Here is a 13,066-nt window from a genome sequence, read left to right on the forward strand (position 1 = left end):
GTATATACTTTAAGGATTTATGTTTCTAAATTGGTATGTAAACACCCAATAATTCGGTCAGTTGCAATTCATAGAATAACAATCATTTCATATCTAATCTATCGTAAGTATATTATTCTACGTCTACTAGTGATTGGTAAATGTCCTTAAATTATTGTTCACGATACGTATCTAAGGCGAGAAATGCGTTCGCCAATTTAGACCGTGTCTGCATGTATTCTTGAAAGTCAACTTTCGTAATAACAGCAAGTTCTATATCACAGGCGCTGTCCAGGAAATACTTACTTTGTAAATATGTAGACTAAATATTTAGCACACTCTCTGATCTAGATTGTGATTAGTTGTAATTGTTGACATAGAATGTTTACTGATTTTACCCAGATTCATTATTTTATTATTTATATATTTAACGGCAGGCAGGGTATATGCTCGTTATCGTCTTCCATAGCTTGTTACTACTAAGTATCGTGGGCGTATGTGGGGATATGTCGGATCACAATAACCGAAGTCAGATTTTAATAGTTCTAGTTTTTGTTCCAAAATAATTGTAATTCCAACAACACAAACTACTACGGAACGCGAGACAGTCTCCACGCACCCTTAGCACTAGTCTCCAATAATATTATTCGATCACTTGATCTAAAACCAACTGAATTGCTAAATTTTTCATAGGCTTGTCATTCTCTTTGACTGCTAGCTTTCCGGCCTTCTTGATGTCGTCTGACATGCTCATTGCGCTGTGTAGCGAAGATTCTGTCGAATGCCATAAGATGGCGTTGGCGTTCCATTTAAAAAATCAACCTCGATGACCACATATTTTTGTAGGTATTATATTATTTAAGAATATATTCTTAATGGTTATAATATATGGGTTATTTACTGTTGAGTCCTTGCTTTCAAATCACAAAATTCCATACGATTCTTAAGCTCCTTTCTCAAAACGTTAACCTCAATTGGACTGTCCTTACGTATTTACATTTTTTATCATGGTTATTTACATTTACTTTGTACATTTAATTTTTAATTGTAAACCAATACATTTTTCATTTTAAATACATTAACAAAACATCTTACTTTTATATAATTTTATTATTATCACAATATTTAATGAAGATCACAGCAAGAATAAATAAGGTACATTCAGTTTCTTAACGTTTCTATTGAACAGAGATCTAATAATGATGATGTTGGGAGGAGTACACGTGGTGGCTGGGGCCCGAGTTGTGGACTACTGCGTTGAAACTGTGAACAAATAAGTTAACATAAAATATTTTAAAAAATTATGTAATTTTGTTCTTATTGTTAATCAGAGTAGGTATCCGAGGCGAAGATAAGACTTTCATTTTATGACGTCCTATAAAAATTACATATAAAAATAACAGATATATAAACAAGTATCCCAAGAAATTGGTTAATAAAAAAGGAAGTCAATACTTGAGAATATGGCGAGTTTGATTATTTGGACTCGATCTATAACATCCCACTTATTGATTAACATAATTAAAATTCCGATGTGTTTTCTTCAAATAGCAACATAAATTCTATCTAACAATGAGTATATAAATCAGTTGCCATCCGGCACATCAGAACTAGTTCACGACTGGTTTCATGCACCTGTATACGTACCAGATCACATGGGTCGGCCGGGGTCATTACTCACACGATAGCGACCGGTTTGACTACCATATGATCTCGTGCGTACACGTAGAATATAAACAAAGATGTGTTGTGTGTTGTATGATTGGACATTTAAGATTGTTAGTAGTTTGATTAAGGTAAGTTTTCACCTATAAGTTTTGAAAAACAATTTTAAAATAAATATATTAAAATAAAATACCACAGACGGTTTAAATCTAAGAAATGAAAAACGCTTTTTTGAGACAAGTTGTTGAGAAAGAAACATAAGGATATGATGTTAATGTAAGTGTCGTCAAGAACAAGAGTAAGAAATTCTCATTAAACTTAATGATTATCTCGGCCTATATTAATAGCAAAGCTCACTTAGCTTGTATTTATAGTGTTTAGCAAAATGCTAAAGGATGGCATCGTTTTTTTACAAAATTACAGAGAAAAGTCGTAAATTATATATTAATTATGACCTCTTATTTCTGTATTTTTACGTTATAATATTATTATATCGGTTCTATATGTAATGAATATTTACCCATTGTGGTCATCAGCGGAGTAGGACACCTTGCGGAAGGAGCCATCAGGCTGGAGCAGGGAGTATTCACCCTTCACGATGTCTCCGTCGCGGCTCTCGTGCTGGGACTTGTGGTCGCCGGTGTGAGGGTCCTCCACGGAGTAAGAGTACTGGTATTTGGGATGAGCCTATTATTAAGAAAAAAATAATTAACCTCGCTTGATTTCAGGATTTTAAGTTGATGTTATAAACATAATATAATTGTATAAATTGAGTAAACATTTTTGAGCTGAACTGGGAAACTTATTAGGCCCTATAGAGTGAGCGGTATCGAATATAACTGTAATTGAAATACTACTTCTTAAGGGAACCGTGCTAACATTTTCTGTATTTAAATGTATTAATAATCAGTGAATAAAACATTGAAGGTTTGACTACTTACATAGTAATCCTCGTGTCCATGTCCAGCATATCCACCAACGTGGACAGGTGCGGCGGCGATCACGGGAGCAGCGTGGACTACAGGGGCGGCGTGGACTACAGGAGCCGCGTGGAGCACAGGGGCAGCGTGGGCGAGGGATGAGGCATGAGCGAGGGTCGCGCCGTGGCTCAGAGCACCTGCGTCGTAAGCCAGAGATCCATGGGCCAGAGGTGCCGCCGCGTAGTGAGCACCGTGGTAATCACCGTGCCCCAAAAGACCAGCCTGAGCGGCAGCCACCATCGCTCCCAGAGCAAAAATCTGCACAAAGAAAACAGTGTTAATTACAAATACTTAAATTTACTGCATTAATTCACTTAATCACATCACTTGCGACACTTACTTTGGCGAACATTTTTTCTGCGGGATAGTAGTGCGTGACTGACATACATTTGATAACCACCAGTGGGTTTTATAAGAATCTGCGTGGTGAGTCGGTGGGGCGCCGAAAGCGCTCGGTAGCGCGTCCCCGTGGCCCAAGGTCACCACGCTTTGTCTTCGACATTCTCGTGTTACATTATCAACTAAATGATTGTTACTTAACAAAAATACTCTGTGAACCACGATACCCACTCGTATATAGTAGGTCAATGCGGTGTGTGACAAGATGTTATTGTTGTATTCGCATGGCTTTTTATTCGTGCATTGCAGATAACATAGGTAATGTTTTTATTTTTTCCGCATTTTTGAAATAATTAATATTTATATGCGTGGGAATTTAACAATGTTTCGGTCATTAGTCACTTGAATTTAATAAATCCTACACAATATACCATCACATAGTATGAAGTTTACACACTCTAGCTTTGTGAGATATAAAATAGGGTCACCAAAACTATTCTGTTATGATCTACTAACTGAAGCTAGGAATTTTTTCTATAAAGTATTTTAATAATAGGAATCAGACGGGTAGCCAACTATTTTAATCCTACGTTGTTGATAAGATTTTGCGGAACTTTATTTTCAGAGACCGGCTCCTGTAGAGACATACATGTAAAAACATATCTACATATACTTAATGTCGTATATATACTCCAGTTATTTAAAAAAGTATGGTCTTAGTAAACAATATATTCTACGAACTATGTATTTCCATGTTCATTATTAATTAAAATACACGTGAGATTATAAACAAAAAAATTATAACCTGTTGGTGAGATATTAAATTTTATGACCGGAATTACGCAAGTGGCAACCTTGTTACGCAATAATATATCAAACATCCGTATCCGTCAGCGATCAATAGTTAGCGATAAAGTGCTTTTAAGAAACAAAAGAGCGACCCTGTCTCTTAGCTGTGACCTTTCGTACCATTTCGGTCTACATGAAAGGATTTGATTATTTTGTACTTAACCGGATAATTCGAAAGAGTGACCATTTTTTGCTCGTGTCTGGTCATTTATAATTTGTTTAGTCAACTTTTAAATATAGATTTACATTTTGCATATCCTACTCTTAAAATGGTAAGACTTAATAATTTTTTTTAGTACATAGAATTTCTGTCATAAAACACATTAGAATTGGTTTTATGATAATATTTCCACTAATCCATATTAAGACGGAGACAATATAACAAAGGCATGTTTAAGGCTATAAATTCAATATTCGTATTTTTATTCGATGTTTCCATCAAAACTCATTACAATGTGTCTCTAAAGGGGCGATAAAATAATATTTGGATATGTAAATTTCGAAATCAAGAACAGTGGAAGCATTATGCAAAACCGTGAATAAAAGCTGAAGTTATAGTATTGGAGTAGATGTAAGATAGTGTATTGTAATATTTTTATTGCAGACCGTGACACATAGTTTGCTAATCTCGTGACAAAGTCGTGTCGCCTATAAATTAGATAAGTACAGAATGTTTCAACTGTATCCAATTGCACACACTACAAAGGATAAAATATATTGCAATTGATTTCGACAGTTTGGTAAGAGATTAAGTATGCTAAAGGTATTACATTTAGTAATATACTTTGTCATATCCCATATAAATAATAGAAAAAAAAGAATAATTCTGTGTTTTTAATTTTTTTTAGTTAGATTGCTCTGGCATCTTAGAGGTGGTGTTATGAATCTTTATAATATAAAAATCTCTTACGCGAGCGAACCCGTAAGCAACATATACTATTTTTATATAATTTTAGTAAATCATGAAAAGACCAATGTAAAACAGGCCCATCGATTTCAATCTCGGATGTTCTGTGTTTAATGTAAAATTATTTTATTGTTATTCGCTTATTTACCTAATTCAAAAACGAATTTTAACCAGATAATAACTAACCTTAATATATGTTTGAGCTTTGTCAAAGCTGTCTGTCTATCTTTATTAGTTTTCTAAGTAAATTAAACCAAGTGATTTGAATTGATTGACTGCTATTGAGTTTCAATTGGACATTATCTTTGTCTTAAGTATATTGCACTCGAATTACCTCGATGTCGTGATATAACACAATATATTTGAAATATTTTTATACTTATCTTATTCAATTAAAATGTCGTAAATCGTTTTATAGTCAATTAAGGTAAATAAAATGAAATTATCGTGTATTTGTCACGAAGTTGATCTGTTAAATAGCAAATTATTCCTTTGTTGGAATGTTTGGCTTTACATTAGTATTTTACTATTGATTGGTATCCGCTAATATCTATTATAATTGCACTTATTAACATTATTAAGTATTTTATGGGTTCATAATAATCTTGTATTTAAGGAACTTTACGTGATATGGCAATTAAACATTAGAATAATGGTATAAATAGTTTATTGCATTATTTACATATTTGGCAAGCGTCGAACATTTATCGATCAATCCTTGAAGGTTTCTAATAATAGTGGTTGTAGGGGTGCACGGAAGGGGCAGAGTTGTGTACCACAGCGTTGAAACTGGAAAGGAAAACCGTGTCAAACACGTTAATAATACAGCTGAGTAACATGTTAAGGCGAGTCCACATTGAAGTCTAATAAGCCATTTTTATTTTAGCTCGTTATAATTTGTGTATTATTCCATCACACGCGCCGAATGGATTAATTTTTAAAACGGCCACATCAAAGAGACCCCTCTGCATTTGATGGTAAGTGGAGTTAGAGCCAGATAGAGGGTTGAATGATGTTTATCCCTCGCCAGTTGACACAATTATGGAGGCCTGTTTAATTATATCAGTTTTAGCCAATAGACGTATGAGTCAAATTGGACAACAGAACAAAATTTATAACTTCCTGTATTACGGTGTCATAGGATAGCAATAAAAATCTCGCAATTTTTTTGCGCAAAGCAAATTGACTCTTATTTTTGTATGCATAAAAAGTAATGCATAAAGATTAGGCTGAGCCGCGGGCAATATTTACAAGGGATATAGGTGTTTCTTTTGTATTGTGAAAGATTAATAGTAACGGTTAGTAAAATAATTATGTATATCCGGTCTACTTACCCATGGTGATCGTCAGCGGAGTAGTCGACCTTGCGCACGGAGCCATCGGGCTGCACCAGGGAGTAGGAGCCGTGCACGGCGTCTCCGTCGCGGCTCTCGTGCTGGGACTTGTGGTCGCCGGTGTGGGGGTCAGCCACGGAGTACGCGAAGTCGTATTTGGGGTGTGCCTAAAGTATAAATAAGATTAATTGTTATTTTGTTGACAGCTATACGTGGTGTTGAGGAAATTTATAAAATGGGATCCCTACACTGTCATAGAACCTTTCCGAAGTGGTGATAACTTCTTGAATTGATTTAGAGATCTTAATATTAAAATTATATGATTAAAGGTATTTGTAATTTTTCTATCAAAAATGTGTTATTTTTAATTTATTTAGTCCTTAAGATTTTTTAAGTATCTCTACTGCCATATATTTCCCTATATAAAATTTATGTAACTTACGTATTCATCGTGGCCGTCGTAGTGTCCGGCATACGCTACAGGAGCGGCGTAAGCGAGGGGCGCGGCATATCCCGCTCCGTATCCCACTGCTCCGTATCTCGCACCGTATCCCGCGCCGTAGCCCGCGCCGTATCCCACTGCACCGTATGCGCCATGGTGAGCATAGGGCGCGTATCCGTCGTGGCGGACGATGCTTTGCGAAGATACGGCGTGACCGTATGGGCTGCCGCTAGCGGCGGCCAGGAAAGCAGCTCCGAAGGCAAAGATCTGGAATTATTTTTAGGACGTTCTAAACACAGGAGGCTATACGGAGACAAGTGGCAAATACATAATATGTAATGTGGAAAATCTATAAAAATTGGTGTGACTAATATGTAAGTTATTGTTGCCTACTTGAGGAGTACGAAATTTAGATAATGTATCTTTTTTTTCTTGGTTATTTCGTAGGTGCGCATCTTTTATCGTAAAATAAAATAAATAAACATATAATATTCTTATAAGATATGATTTATAAGAAAAAGTCGTGTGACGTTTAGTTCTAATATAATAATAATATCAGCCCTGTATTATATACTTGCCCACTGCTGAGCACGGGCCTCCTGTACTACTGAGAGGGATTAGGCCTTAGTCCACCACGCTGGCCTACTGCGGATTGGTAGACTTCACACACCTTCGAAATTCCTATAGAGAACTTCTCAGATGTGCAGGTTTCCTCACGATGTTTTCCTTCACCGTTAAAGCGAACGATAAATTCACAAAGAATACACACATGATTTTTTAGAAAAGTCAGAGATGTGTGTTCTAATATAGGTAGAGAAAAAACCATTAGTAAGTCTACATAGGTGTTAGTTTGTAGGCTATGCCGGTTAATGTAATGTATTGAACTAATTGATGCTGTTGAACTGAATTAAATAATGTAATTTGATATTATTTTCAGTTCTGTATCATATTCTTTGCTTAGGGTTCGGTTGTTGTTGCACTGTGGAATATTTTTTTAATTCGTAGTATTCATTCAGACAATAATTATATTATTTGTAAACTAAAAAGATACAAAAGCTATATTTTGCACACTACACACTTGCTGCACACTAGAAAGATCACTACCCAATATCACGTATGAACATTTTTAAATTATCACAAATCACTCACTTTGCTGAACATTTTGTTTGATGGTTGGTTATTCTCAAGATAACTAGTTGTTGTTTGATATCAGCTGTTACCATTTGTACGTTTTTATACCATTTAATAACAAGTGGGGCTGACCGCAGTCCACATGCGGACCTCGACAACGACAATGACAATTCGGAGGTCGAGTTCAAAATCGATTAAAAAAATGTAATACGTGTCATGGTACGCAGTTTATTGCTTCTAGTCATGCCGTGCCGTCGGAATGGCTGCACAAAAACTTAAAGAGGTTGCGCACGTGAACAGTTTTTATGAATGGAGAGATGAGTATCACGTATACCTATAGGTAGTTGTAACATTATGAATAACTTGGCGTTGTTCCACTTTTGTTAACTTGAGATGATCGTTAGGTATGTCGTTTATCTTATACTGAAGGGTTTAGGGTCAAGCTACGAAAACAGGGTAAGCGATGAGCGGCGCGGCCAGCGGCACGGCCCGCCGGCTTTACGCACAGGGTCTATTAGCCGAAATGCCTTTCTACTATCGTTAACACAAATACTGCCGTGCTGAGCGCAAAAGCGGTATGTCAGGTAAACCTTATTTCGAGATAATCGAAGTTTTATAAATATAGTTTTGTATGTAAAACTGAGATAGAAATCCTCTTTTAAGGTATTTTTAACAAGTTCTAAACAAGATACCGTTATTTAGGTAAGCTCATTGAATGGACATTTCTTTAAGCTATATGAAGACATAAAAATCAAGATTTAGATTTTTTTTGAGATACCGCTTTCGAGCTCAGCACGGCAATAGGAAACAACAAAATATGGGAATGATATATTCTATTGCTAAGTCAACCGCTAGGATACGTCATTCTAATACATAACGTTAGTGTTAAAGATTGTAGTAAGGCATTTTGGCTACAGCCCCTGCTCTATATGAGGCATCCTTCTTATTGCCCCATATATCCGTCTCGCTTACTCGTTGCTGCTAAAACAAAACCGCTCGCTGTGCCGCTCGGCCGGCGACTTCGTGGCTTGATCCTAGATTCTAGTTATGTAATCGGTGGAACCAAATAATTATTTACTGGTGTTTTATCTAAATTACGTATGGAAAGACAAGTTGTGATTATAACAAGAATAATTCCAAACATTCACTTTATGGAACATTTAATATCATTCTGCGTATGAAAAATCTGCCTTAAATCGCTATCCCTAGCAAAACGGTGCGCTAACCGTAGTTATAGAAATTATTCTATAAAAGTAATCTAATCCAAATTTATATAACATACAAAAAAAAGTCATATTTCTACACTATATTGTTTTTATTTTGGCGGTTTCAAATCTTTTATGATGTGAATATTTTTTCATTAATTTTATAATGAAAATATTTCTAAGATATTTTACTACATCTTTTAAAGCATACATAATTTTAATTTATAACCAAAGCGATAGACGATTCAATAAAGAGTAATGTGGTACCTACAATTTCTCAAAAGCAATTAAAATGATTTTTTGAAGAAATTATTCGTAAATCTTTGCATATACACGCTCGTTACTCGTGCTCCGTAAATGTAAAGAACGAATGCTCTAGGCCGTCTGCTCTAGGGAGGGCCTTAACAATACAGATTATGTTTGTGGTTATGTGCGCGTGATATTTCGTAACCAAAATTAAAGTCTCGAAGAATTAAAGTCCAAAATTAACCCTAAATAAATAAATATTACCAGAATTATATTTATTTATTTAGGTTTAAAAGGACTTCTTTTAAACCTTTTTGTATACCATGTTGGTCGTAGGGTATTTTGTTGGTGGTTGGATATATTTTAGGTCTGCCTGGATAGCGACCACCGTACACAAGGTGTTAATACCCGCCATAGTGGCCCAGGTAAGTATGTCGCGTTCCGGGATCAGCCTGTGTGTATCCAGTTTCAACAGGCCGGCATAATTGTGTCGACTGGCGAGGGGTAATCATCTCTCGTCAGGCAACATTCTATTGGACCCCACTCCACTTACCATCAGGTGCAGTGGCGTCACTTTGTGTGCTCGTATAAAAATAAAAATACCAAATTTTTTCGAACCTAGTGAGCAGCTAAATGCGATTATCTCTGACAAACATTCCGATATTCTCACAAAATATTATATACTAATAAATATAAATATTATACACTTATAAATATATTATACCAATACAGCTAGTATGTAATAGGTTGCGTTCATTCATTGAGTACAGTGACTACGTAGAACGTAGTATATTGATTTCATTCATGAAGTCTTTGAATTATTAGGATTTAACACTCGCCTACATACGTATTAACCGCTTAGTTCACGTATGCTGGGACTGGTATATTATGTACTATGACGAAGAAGAAATTAGGTACTACTAGTTTCTCTGTTCATATAAACTTAGTTTTACCATTTGTCTAGTTATTTATACCGACTATTGTAGTACATGGCGACTATCTTAATATTGATAATAATGATCTCTTTATGGTGGTAGGTCTCTCATATTTGAGAGTCCGCCTGGGTAGGTACCACTGTAATATCTATTTCTGCCGCCAAGCAGCAGTGTGTAGTCACTGTTGTGTTCCAGTTTGAAGGACATTGCAGCCAGTGTAACTACTGGACATAGTGAGACTTAACATCTCATGTCTTAGGACGGCGAGCGTAGTGGAATACCAAACAATACTCTCCAATGCAAGGTGTTGGATGGTGTTTATACTGTTTATGGGCGGTCGTATCACTTACTTTCAGGCGAATAGCAAGCTAGTCTCGTTATACAAAGCAATAAAAAAAAGAACAAAAATATAATGGGTTTATCGCCTTTAAATGGGTTTAAAATTTAGGGTAGTCATTATGAAAATAAACTCGAAATATGGTCGCAGTTATGGAAGTTTTGGTGGTAGTATATTTGTATTTATCCAGATGGCGAGCAGCTTCACACGGTGTAAAACCCGTCGTAGTATTCTACGTATGTGTGTCGCGTTCCGCGATCAGCCTATGTAGATAGGCTAGGAAACAAATACGCCAATATAATTCTGTCAATTGGCAAGCGATAATTATTTCTCGGCACTCGACACATCATCAGAACCCTATTTCGCTTACCATTTGCCCCATTCCGCTTACCATCAGACAAAATGGCGTCAGTTTGTCGTGTCGATATAAAGAAATAAGTAGGTCACGAAAGCGAAGACCTAATTCTTTAACACCGCCAGTATTTCATTTATAATTCTTGTGGATTTTGGTGATTGGATCTTGCGGATAGTATAAGTTCTTAAGTACAAGGTGTTTATAATTATATGTTTTCGATCCCAGAAAATATGTGCGTGGTTGGTATTTTATTCTAAATGACAATGGCCGGGCGCAGCCGTAAACAAGACATAGTTTTAGTATTTCTAGCCCTGTGTGCAATTTGCTACAGTTTGTCCCTCGCATTAAATACTGTGAAATGCGTTGTTGGCTAACTTTAGATTTGCAGCTAGTAGTCAACCGGTTGTTTGGCAAGTGCGGCCGCACCCTTAGTACATTTCACACAAACTCTTGGCTATCTTTACAGGGGAAACTCTTTACAAGTTGTGACTGTAACCTTGTATAATTCCTATTAATTGTGCTGACTACTACGTAGAAGTTGGTGATTTTACAGATTTAAACGCTATAGCGGGATGAATTTTTGCAAACTGTATGCAGGGAGTTTTTTTTTTATTAAGTCATTGTATAAAATCTAATATGTACCATATAGATCGATTACGCGTAGTTTAATTTACTTTTAATATCAGCATGTGCGAGATATTCTCAAGTTTAATAACGAGTATGCTTTACACAATTTGTGTATGTGCACACAAAGTTACGATTCCATAATATTATGAGGCAAGAAATGGAAAAATTGTAAATTCATTTGAATTCTTTATTCATAGTATGACACACTCACATATTTACAAAAACATACATAAACCAGTCAGGCAAACATTTGTGGTACATAAATTAACTAAATAATTCAGTAGTTGTTGTTTAGTAATGATGGTAGCCATGGGCGGAGGCAGCGTGCACGATGGGGAGAGCGTGTACAGCGGGGGCGGCGTGGACAACAGGGGCGACGTGCACAGCGGGGGCGGGGTGTACAGCGGGAGCGGAGTTGTGTACGACGGCGTTGAAACCGTTGTGGGCATCAGCGGAGTAGTCGACCTTGCGCACGGAGCCGTCGGGCTGCACCAGGGAGTAGGAGCCGTGCACGGCGTCTCCGTCGCGGCTCTCGTGCTGGGACTTGTGATCGCCGGTGTGGGGGTCGGCCACGGAGTAGGCGAAGTCGTATTTAGGGTGAGCCTTGAAAGAGAAAATGATTGGTTAATTTATCGCTACAATGTAGACACTATACCTATTTTACCACCCCAATTCATGGATTATATTATGTAATCTTTTTTATGAAATAAAATATTATATATATAAGTTTTTTGTTAATGTAATAATGTAACTTACGTCGTAGTGGGCGACAGGGGCAGCGTAGTGGGCAGCGGGGGCGGCGTAGTGGGCAACGGGAGCGGCGTAGTGGGCGACAGGGGCGGCGGCGTAGTGCGCTACAGGAGCGGCGTAGTGTGCGGCGGGAGCACCGTGTACAACGGCCTCATCGTGGCGGACGATGCTTTGGGAAGAGACGGCGTGTCCGTGGCCTAAGAGACCAGCGTTGGCCGCGGCCAGGAGGGCGCTGATGGCTACGATCTGGAATCAAATAAGTAGTAATCGTGAAAGAATTGTGTAAAAAATCTATCCATTAAAATTAATTGGCTTCAGTAGGCTTGACTTTAAATATCACAGTAAATATTTTTTATTTCCTAGTTTTTGCAGAATTAAACTTTAAAATAAACTGTTCTTTCATTCAGAGTAAATAATTATTATTTAAATTATTTTTTGTTGGTAATGTCTAGTGACTCACTTTGCTGAACATGTTTAGTTGTTGAACGTACAAATGTAGATTGATGTCAATTGTCCGGCTGTATGGTTTTATAGATCGTGGTCGCCGCGAGTTCTGGCGGTGGGGCGAAGAAATGTATGCAAGCCCACGGACAAACACCTTGACTCTAACTTTGATATGCAACCAAGGAACCGGAATCGATACAAATATGCGTGACATAGGCATTCACTAATTTGTGAGTCCGGATAAGTTTTAATTGACCGTTTAGAGATATTATAATTATTTGAATTTTGAGAGCTGTATGTTTGTAACGAACAATTAAACGTACGTAATATAATATTTTTTTTTGCTTATCCTTTTTTTTTGTTTATGTAGGTAACTCTTTTCTTTGATTACGATTGAAAATTACGTACTTACAACAAAATTATTCAATTGTAAAATAAATAAAATATAATAGGATGTTGTTACTGTCCAAGTATATCGTGTTACAAAAAATAATTATTTTTTTTGTTAACATACAATTGGTGTCTCGATTCGAGGTGATTT

The 13,066-nt window shown here is 36.6% G+C and overlaps 2 protein-coding genes across 2 annotated transcripts; both read right to left on the minus strand.

Annotated features, from left to right (window-relative positions):
- Positions 1-1,070: 1,070 nt before the first annotated feature.
- On the minus strand, positions 1,071-3,122 carry LOC115452253 (cuticle protein 8). The gene is made up of 4 exons (XM_030180720.2): positions 2,965-3,122; positions 2,586-2,882; positions 2,165-2,331; positions 1,071-1,242 (listed from the first exon to the last, which is right to left on the minus strand). The coding sequence occupies exons 1-4, from the start codon at positions 3,007-3,009 to the stop codon at positions 1,173-1,175; spliced, it is 579 nt and encodes a 192-aa protein (XP_030036580.1). The 5' UTR covers positions 3,010-3,122; the 3' UTR covers positions 1,071-1,172.
- A 2,247-nt stretch (positions 3,123-5,369) lies between these two features.
- On the minus strand, positions 5,370-12,651 carry LOC115452251 (histidine-rich protein PFHRP-II). The gene is made up of 7 exons (XM_030180717.2): positions 12,542-12,651; positions 12,088-12,327; positions 11,626-11,934; positions 7,645-7,698; positions 6,496-6,762; positions 6,054-6,220; positions 5,370-5,508 (listed from the first exon to the last, which is right to left on the minus strand). Exons 1-7 carry the CDS (start codon positions 12,551-12,553, stop codon positions 5,448-5,450), a joined length of 1,110 nt encoding a protein of 369 aa, XP_030036577.2. The 5' UTR covers positions 12,554-12,651; the 3' UTR covers positions 5,370-5,447.
- Between the last annotated feature and the right edge of the window lie 415 nt (positions 12,652-13,066).

The sequence above is a fragment of the Manduca sexta genome, chromosome 26 (genome assembly GCF_014839805.1).
Source record: "Manduca sexta isolate Smith_Timp_Sample1 chromosome 26, JHU_Msex_v1.0, whole genome shotgun sequence".
In the NCBI taxonomy this organism is placed as follows: domain Eukaryota; kingdom Metazoa; phylum Arthropoda; class Insecta; order Lepidoptera; family Sphingidae; genus Manduca; species Manduca sexta.

Bases quoted from the DNA above. Each gene is read 5' to 3' on its own strand.
- LOC115452253 (XM_030180720.2), bottom strand. From the start codon at position 3,009: ATGTCAGTCACGCACTACTATCCCGCAGAAAAAATGTTCGCCAAA. The intron at 2,332-2,585 runs GTAAGTAGTCAA...TCTTAATAATAG, and splicing joins ATGGACACGAGGATTACTAT to GCTCATCCCAAATACCAGTA. The intron at 1,243-2,164 runs GTAAATATTCAT...ATTTGTTCACAG, and splicing joins TCCGCTGATGACCACAATGG to TTTCAACGCAGTAGTCCACA.
- LOC115452251 (XM_030180717.2), bottom strand. The intron at 11,935-12,087 runs GTAAGTTACATT...TTCTCTTTCAAG, and splicing joins CCCCTGTCGCCCACTACGAC to GCTCACCCTAAATACGACTT. The intron at 6,763-7,644 runs GTGAGTGATTTG...AAATAATTCCAG, and splicing joins CAAACAAAATGTTCAGCAAA to ATCTTTGCCTTCGGAGCTGC.